The sequence below is a fragment of the Neofelis nebulosa genome, chromosome 3 (genome assembly GCF_028018385.1).
Source record: "Neofelis nebulosa isolate mNeoNeb1 chromosome 3, mNeoNeb1.pri, whole genome shotgun sequence".
Taxonomy (NCBI): domain Eukaryota; kingdom Metazoa; phylum Chordata; class Mammalia; order Carnivora; family Felidae; genus Neofelis; species Neofelis nebulosa.
The window spans coordinates 68,068,157-68,077,250 of record NC_080784.1 but is presented as its reverse complement, the minus strand read 5'-3'; the positions used below and the strand labels follow the sequence as shown (position 1 = coordinate 68,077,250).

General features: G+C 34.6%; 1 protein-coding gene across 3 annotated transcripts in view; it reads right to left on the bottom strand.

The window, feature by feature from the left end:
* Positions 1-1,623: 1,623 nt before the first annotated feature.
* The window catches only part of FSTL5 (follistatin like 5), a 789,672-nt gene continuing 782,201 nt past the window's right edge, over positions 1,624-9,094 (bottom strand). For all 3 annotated transcript variants that reach the window (XM_058720999.1, XM_058721001.1, XM_058721000.1), the window contains exon 16: positions 1,624-4,142. In XM_058720999.1, the coding sequence (XP_058576982.1) occupies positions 3,440-4,142 (703 nt within the window). In that variant the 3' untranslated portion in view covers positions 1,624-3,439. The remainder of the gene's footprint in view (positions 4,143-9,094) is intronic.

Here is a 9,094-nt window from a genome sequence, read left to right as displayed (position 1 = left end):
TGAAAATCGGCTTTGATAAGGTGCTGCTGTAGTTCTTTTTTTTTTCCATTCATACAGGAACAGATAAATGGTAGATATATGAACAAGTGGCATTAGAAGTAGCCCCTGATGACCTTTTAAGGCTGTAATGGTGGGTTGTCCATTTTCATCTTGTATTGATTTCCATGATAGTATTTATCCTTAATATTTTTCTCACTTGAAAATTTATATAATATGATAAATTGTTATATATGATTAAACATATTGTTTCATCCTGTAAAATCTTTTACTACTGAATGTAAAATCCAGTCAAATTAACTTATTTCTCAAAAGAAAACCCTGTGAGGAATTTTTGAGTGGGAATCTGAAAGGCAATAAGGTTCTAAATTGCATTTTTTAAAAAATGCTTCAACTTTACGTAGATATAATTAAATGGAAGTTGGTTTGCCATACATGCTGACACTTCTCTGGGAATATATTCCATTGTCCAATATTTTCAGTTAATTTGCCTTTTATCTAGTTTCTTATTTTCTGACCCAAATCTGTTTCTCCCTCATGGCTTTCCAATTTCTATCAATGATGTCGTATTTGAAACCGGTCATGTTTGCCTCTTTTTATGACTCATATTTATTCAGTTGGCATTTCATGTCTGGTTCCTTAATACACCTTGTTTCAAAATATATACTTTCAAATTAATTCTCTTATATTAAAAACTATAAACTCACCTTATTGCAGCAGCCTCTCAACTGATACCTCTTCCTCTAATTTCCCTTTTCTTCAGTCAACTCTTCATTCCATTAAAAAATAATAAATTCTAGAGGCACCTGGGTGGTTCATTCATTTAAGCATCTGACTCCCGGTTTCGGCTCAGGTCATGATCTCACATGGTTCATGAGTTGGAGCCCCTACCTCAGGCTCTGCACTGATGTGTGGAGTCTGCTTGGGTTTCTCTCTCTCTCTCTGCCCCTCCCCCGCTCACTCTCTCTGTCTCTCTCAAAATAAATAAATTTACAACATTAAAAAATAATAATATTAAATTCTAAAAGTGCTGTTTTCACTGCTATTTCTGTTTTCAAAAACTATTGAGTCCCTATTGTCTGGATTAAGTCCAAACTCTTTACATTGGTTTCTTCTTCCTCTCCCACCCTCCCAAATCTGATCATAACCTACTTTTCTTACCTTCTCAAATATCACCTTCTTTACATAAAACATTTACTTCTTCAGTTTCAGTCAAGGACCTCCCATATCGTATTCCCATTCTTTGTTTCACACCTTTTCTCATTCCAGGGCCCTTCACTGCTATCACTTCACTTTTTACTCTGTTTAGTAGAAATATGCTATTTGATAGAGTTGTGTTTGTTTGTTTGTTTAGTGCAGTTATCTCATAATTTTACCTTGGTTTTTCTAAACTTTCAGTGTTTACACATACCCACATTATCACTGACATCATTATTTGCAATACAACTTACATTTTCTATAAAAAGATAAACTAAATTACCTTTTTTTGATTGTTCTCACTTTACTTGCCCTCTACCTCATCCCATCAATTTTCAAAATAATGCAGAGTACCAGACTATGAGCACGTGGAGGAAAAACAAAACAAAACACTGTTATGCGCATTAAAACATTGACTGAACTCAAGCGTTAAAATTTAAGAGGTTTATTCTCCTTTTATCAAGCAATGTCTACAGACAGAGCATCCACATGGTGTAAGCTACTGAAGAAGGATGTATGAGACAGACTTACATTAAATCATTAGACACTTTATATGGTTCATGTTCACAAGGGAGAAAATCGCTAAAAAGGAAAGCAGGTAAGTAGAAACATAAGCTGATCTCTGTTGTTTATTAAATCTACCTCCCATAATGTTTCCTTAAGCTAAGAAGAAATCTACTGTATCACACAGCTCAGGATGCTATATATACATAAGATATTACACACTATAAAATTTCAGGTTTCTAAGCAGTTTTATACAATTTAAACTTGAGTAAAATTTGTATTTAAAAAAGACCTTATTGGATTACCTTCAGTAAACGGAGGTCATTTCAACAGCCCATTAGCATTTTTAGCAACAATTAAAAAAAAATAAGTAAAAAGATTCTCCAAACATGTAAGCTATTACTTTAAGCCTAGATAATTATCTGCTTATTTCAGTAAACCAACTTTCTAGTTTTAATCCACGTCCACTGGCCTTTTATTTGCCCTTAAAAAAAAAGAAGCAATAATTTTTACTTCTATACAGTTTCTCAAATAAGAGGATTAGTTAGGTTTCAAACCATAGCACAGAGTTAATGAGGGGGTCATTTAAGGATTATGTAGGAGTTGAGCAGAAGTCATTTAGGAAAGTTCTTAAGGAATGAAGTTCTTTGATGAGTTATATTTAAATTGCCAAGGCAATAGTGAAGTATGTCTTTACTCACCACTGTGGAGCTATCCCCTTATTTCCAATTTCTTCTACTAATTCTCCTAACCCGCTAATATTCATCAGTTCTTGGTGTTAATTTCCCCATATGAGGTTTACTCTAAGCAGATACAAATGGTACTACTTTTTTAAAACTGAAAGTTCCTGCTGATTCAATTCTGGACTACATGAAAAGAAAGGAATCGATTCTGCTAATAATAAACATTTGTAAGCAGTTGACATCCCAGACAAACTTGCATTAAAAATACAATGCACTCCAATGATTAAAAGCAAAATGAATAGAGAATACATTGCAAACATTTTTTCATAATTATTTTTCCTCCTTTCCTCCTCATTTTCCATAGCATGCTGCAGACCATATAGTAAGTATTAAATAGAGTTTGTCACTGGTGTACGACCTAAGGTCAACTTATGCCTTCAAATGATATTTCGTTGAGGTTTAAACCAATGCTGAAGACAGGATTTGGTGTAAGAGATGTTAAACTTTTCTCTTTTAATGACAAAAGATTTGTAGTTATGAGGGTGTTCAGTATGCAGCTTTCAACCTACTTTTTCCTCTTGTGACATTCCCTTCAAGGCACAAAAGATTATAAACAGTGGATGGGACAGAATATTTTGAAGTAAGAATTTTAAGGTTCCACAATACCTTTTTATTTCTAGTTTAAGCATACCAAAAGACAGAGAAAAAATAATAGATAAACCACTTCCAAAATGAAATGCTTAAAGTCATCTGAAATTCCCTGCAGTTATTTTTTAATTCTTTAAATTTCTACTTTGTTGGCTTGAATGTAATTATAGATTTGAATCTTGTGATTGATCTAGTTTTTTTATTAAATGTTGTGTTAAATATTTCCAGTCAACCAATATTACTAATTGTGTTCATCTTTGCAAAAGAAAAAAATCTGTTTTATTTGGGTCTATCAAGTAACTTATGTTTGACTAGGGTGTGATCTTGAAAAGTTAAGCTGTAAATTTAAACAATGGGTTAAGTGCAATGTACTGGAAAACTCTTCATTCAATAATTATCTAATAGGGCTTCTAGGCATCTCCAACCCAAATGACTGTATTTCCTTTCTCAACTTCAGTGATCTCACAGTTTAACTTATTGAGTCGTCCATCTAGTATAAAGAGAGAGTCCTTGGAAGGTGTCATCAGGTACTGACCAAACAAGCCACTGTCCTGGATTTGCCTGTTCTTCTGGTTCCAAGGCCATTCTTCTGCCTTGAGTGGTTCCTTAAGACTCTTTATCATCTTAACCTTCCCAGAGGAGAGCTCCACAAAGAGCACATCAGTTTGTGTGCTTGAACTACCATAAATGTTGTATTGGTGAGCTTCAGTAAAGGATGGCTGAAATGCCAGATCAGATATGTGCAGATTTGTGTGAATATCAAAAGCCTCCTGTATTTCTCCTCGGATGGTAATGTACTGGACCCTTACAAGACCTCTCACATCATTAATGCTGACAAGATAGTGCCCATCTGGAGAGACATATGGAGTGCCCGTCACATCGCTATTGAATCCAATGACTGAGTCGGTTACACTGTCCACCATAAGCTGTGGTGGAATTGCCCCAGTGCTGTCAGGTTTGCAGCCAATAAAGTAGTATCCTCCCAAGTGCGTATATGCCAATGACTGAGGAATGCACTTATAGTCCATCAAGTTAATTGTCTTGATGTATGACATGGTTTCAAGATCAATTTTTTGTAATGCAGCTTCATCTTTGTGAAGGATAAATCCAAACCTGAAAAGATGAAAACCAGAGTTAAACAGGAAACTACAGAGGGGTAATCCCATATGAAAATGTACCATGGGCAGGTGGAAAGGGCCATTGCAAGTCCACACATTAATTGTCAGGCTATGCAGCAATTTGTGTCACGATCGTGTTAGAATTAAACTTTAAAATTTTGCCACCCTCCTCCTTTCTCTAGGTCATTCTTTCATTACAGCTAAACAATTGTAACTCATGGTGTAGAAAACAAAATAATTAAAAGCAATATATCTAGTTAATTGGAACAACAAATTTTACTTTTACCATACAGGGGGGAAAAGGTAAAAATCATCTTGTGTGTCTCTAATCCTGATATTGAACAAGTTTGGTTTACTGCTACTAAAGTCAGCAAGAATAAAATACTTGAATATATAGGTATTTCACTCACTTCATTTCCTTCTTGTCTCATGACCAACAGAAAAATGTGACAGTCATCTCTACTTAGACAATTATCCACCACTTTCTACTTTCTCATTTTAATAAACTTTACAGGACTACCTTAATAAATGAAGATTTTTTTTGCTAGAAAACTATTAAAATTCTATTTATTAGATTTTAGGATTACTTTGATTAACAACTTTTATGATTTTAACACTTATAAGTTTTAAATAGAAGTTACATTTTTCAACCTTGCTATGCTTAAATTGTTATTGTTTCTGGTGGTATATCTAAGTTATATTGATTATCTTATACTGAACAATGATAAACCTTAAAGATTTATGATATTTTCTGTTAAAGTTCATTTAAAAGTAAATATTTCTTATTTGTTTTGGTGTCCTCTTTAACTACTTCAGTATTTTTCACAGCATTTGTCTGGAATACTAGCTACAAATTATTATAAATCCCTGTGATGAATGTAAATGTATTTTTAAACTGAGACCCATAAGACCAGTGGGTTCTTATGAAAAATAAGTAAGTTAAATAAGGTAAAATGAGATGGGGGCTACTATACGAAATTATATCCACAAGGATACTGGTCAATGAAGAACTCTACTTTTTGTTAATAATATTGATTAAAACACATCCTAGTATTTTCAAAATCTCCTTAAACATAAAAAAAAGGCTGGGGCGCCTGGGTGGCGCAGTCGGTTAAGCGTCCAACTTCAGCCAGGTCACGATCTCGCGGTCCGTGAGTTCGAGCCCCGCGTCAGGCTCCGGGCTGATGGCTCGGAGCCTGGAGCCTGTTTCCGATTCTGTGTCTCCCTCTCTCTCTGCCCCTCCCCCGTTCATGCTCTGTCTCTCTCTGTCCCAAAAAAAATAAATAAATAAAAAACGTTGAAAAAAAAATTTAAAAAAAAACATAAAAAAAGGCATCTATTATTACATTCACTGTGCTTATAAATGAAAAAAAATAAGATGACTTGTGACAATGTAAAACAAACAAAAACTCTAATGATAACCAATTATGTTATTGTCACCTGCAGAAATCATTTTCAATATGCTAATATTTACACAAAATTTTATTTATGTAAAAATGACCATTTCCACACATAACACATACATATAGTGCATTTGGGGTAATAGTTCCTGAAAATTTCAAATATAAGCACATGGCAAGCTCAAAAATATAAATAAACTCATCTTTAATATCATAGAGAAGATAAGATGAATGTTGTCAAACATCAGTCCTGTGTTGTAATTGTAGAAAGCAGCAAGTGCATAAGCACAAATACTTTACTGAAATGGATATAAAGTTGTAATTCCTTCTATGTTCTCATATTATATATGGTTGGGAAACCATATTGTAATTTTCGCTATATTTGAACATTTGTGAAGAGACTGTTTGTCCTTAGAGAGATTACAACTCCATCTATACAAAAGGAAAACTACAATGTATACTTAATCCTTTTTAAAAAAAGGTTTTAAGCATTTATTGAACATCTACAAGGTGCTGGGAATATATTAAGGACCAACATATCTCTCCTGCTTTTAATGAGTCTAGGAAATGATTAATAAAAAATGACAACTTAGTGATTAATGTTTAATTATAGCATTCTGCTACACTATGACTTAATTTAGTAATTATCACTTATTCTATTTACATGAGATGGAATAAAGTAATCATTTTGAAAATAACATTTCTGGTGTATTTCAGAATGACATCCACCATTTCGGCTTATTTCCTGGATCCTTCTCTTTCCTGTGTCCTTAATAACTATGTTTGTGTCATTTCAGTAAAGACAGCTCATACCATACCTATTTAGGATAAAGTTTTAGTTTTAATTATAATGATATGAAGAAACATTAATATTATTAAAAACCACTTCTTAGTTTTTCCACTAAAATATTAATAACCTAGCAAAGCTCTTAAATACTACTGAATATTAAAAAATAGAAAAAAAAAACCCTCAAACTGAAAACTGAGTCCCATTGTTTTTTGTCAACATCAAAAACACTGTAAAATCCTAGATATCACTCTCCACTCTCCTACTTGTCTTAATAAATAATTAACTTTGATTATTGTAAAGGGATATTTTTCCATTAATGGATAATCATTAAGGATATGCAAGTGTGTATATGATTGTATGTGCTATTATTTATGAAATTTTGAATAATAATGGAAGATATCATCTTTGTTATGTTATGTGTTGTACATGTGCCCAGAGACAAAAGCAGTAACATTCACACTTAATAAAAGCAATAAGCCAATCAAGTTTTGGCATTTCAGCTCCTCTCTTAACCTTGAGTCTTCCAGTCCCTTGGCAATGGTTTTTGAATGCTAATGAAGAAGAATGAGAAAGCTCCAACTACTCATGAACTATTTTAACTCTAATACTAAAGAATGCACTCAAGTTTTCTGTGATACAATCCAGCCTCTTTTGGAGGTAATTAAAATTTTAAAAAATGGTCCCGTTAAAAATGCAAAAGCTCCATGTGGGGTGATAAAATTACATCTATTTTGGCATCCATGCTGCATGCTCCTTTAGGACTAGAAATCTAGCTACATAAGCAGATGCATGAGAATGCCTTCAATTTTTCACTACTGATTTATTGGGTAGGAAGCAGTGTCTCTAATTCAAAATTTCCCTCTAGTACAGATTGATATTCAGAAATCTCCCACTGTTCATTAGTCTGTGATTAATATTTACGAGGCTCTCAACTTTCATGCCTACTTAGTATAATAAAATCCTGCACAGTACTAGGCCTAACATAGTTTGTCTCATATTTGTCAGAATGTGTATAGGAAGTTCCAGACTGTAAGAAATGAGAGGTAAAACTTACTCTCGGAATCACTTCTTTTACTAGGAAATTAATAAACCTAGGAAAGTGTGACCTCCCAGCGCGGCATTGTGTGGATTTGTTGTTGGAGGTGGTGAGGAGAATTAGAGCCGTGTTTTTCTTTCCCAAATTTCTGAAGTGTAATCAATCTAGTTCATTACAGATGTTTTTAAGAAGTTCAACTTTAATTACTGCTTTTGTACTTTGAGGTGAGGTCCTGAACTGATTCATACAAGAGAACTTGTTTTGGATGATGTAAAGGTTTTCAGTCCAGGCTGATTTAGTCTCATGATCCAGTTTTTCAAGGTAATAAATAGGTGACTTTGCGTAAAGTCCTCGACTGCCATGAGTTTCAATGTTTTCATTAGCAGAAAAAGGATAAAAGTACTACTAAAAGTGAAATGTGTGTTCTTACCAGGCAAACAGTACATCCTTAATAAATAGAACTTGCTTATGCTTTACACTGCAACTAACATCATTTTCCTATTGTCACTCAAATAGGATATTTCCTGTGGGACAGCAGATTATTATAATTCATAAATGGGGAGAAAAACAAATTATTGATTTTTCTATATAGCCAGTATTCCAGGTTTTAAAGATTTATTTTTTTTAATTTGTTTTGAAAGAGAGAGAAGGAGAGAGAGAGAGTGGGGCAGGGGTAGAGAGAGAGGGGGAGAGAAAGAGATCTCACAAACCATGAGATCATTACCTGAGCTGAAATCAAGAGTCAGACACTTAACTGACTGAGCCACCCAGGTGCCCCAGTCTTCCCAGCTTTTAAAATAAGCACATCATGTTACTCAAATGTGGCAAGATTTTTCTACTTGTGAATGCAGCAGAGATCGCACTGACATTAGAAATTCACATTTTTATTCTTGCTCTCACTTGTGCCAACAGGATCTATGGCTGGAACACACCTCACCCAAAAACCAAGTCTGTCACATTGTTAGGAACGAAGGCGGTCAGCTCACTCCTTTGCTTGGAGGTGCTGTTTCAGTTGAGGGCCTGGAGCACTGAGTCATGGCGTGCTGGATGATTTTGACGTCGGCATAGATGATGGGATTTGTAACAGATACCTGTCTTACTCAAGAATTTTCGCTAAAGTGAAATTCACTAAAAGAAAATTTTGTAGGCAACTTTAGGACACGGATGTCTAAAGACACAGAGAACTGCAGTCAGAGTTTACGTCATGGCAAGTCAAGAGCCTTGCAAGGGAAGTTATTTGGCAGAGAAGGGGAAAGAATAGATATTTAGAGAGAAACATGGCTGAAATACCATGAAGCCGAATAAAGAGCTGCTCAAAGACCTCCACATCCCACAAGACCAGGCTGCATTTTTTTGCATTTGAGTAATGTTTGATTTCCCCAGATGTCTCACCCAGTTCCCAAATGAGTCTGATCACACAGAGTCTCACAGAGCAATTTTCCAGTTATTGTCACCTCACATCATCTGCCGTGTTAGTCTGCCCCTATTCTGCTTTTTGAGATACTACTGAAGGAATTTCAGAATTACAATTAATAACCTGTATTACCTTTCATGGTCGGTGCCAAGAATGTTAATAATCCAAAGCTTGGGGTGAAAGAAACTCATAAGATTCGCAGAATAACAATTATTTTATCTCCCGAGTCTTAATACCACCTTTCCCCAGAGTCCTCATAGATTCTCACCTGAACAGCTCACCCTACTGCTGACTTTTAGTATTTAAC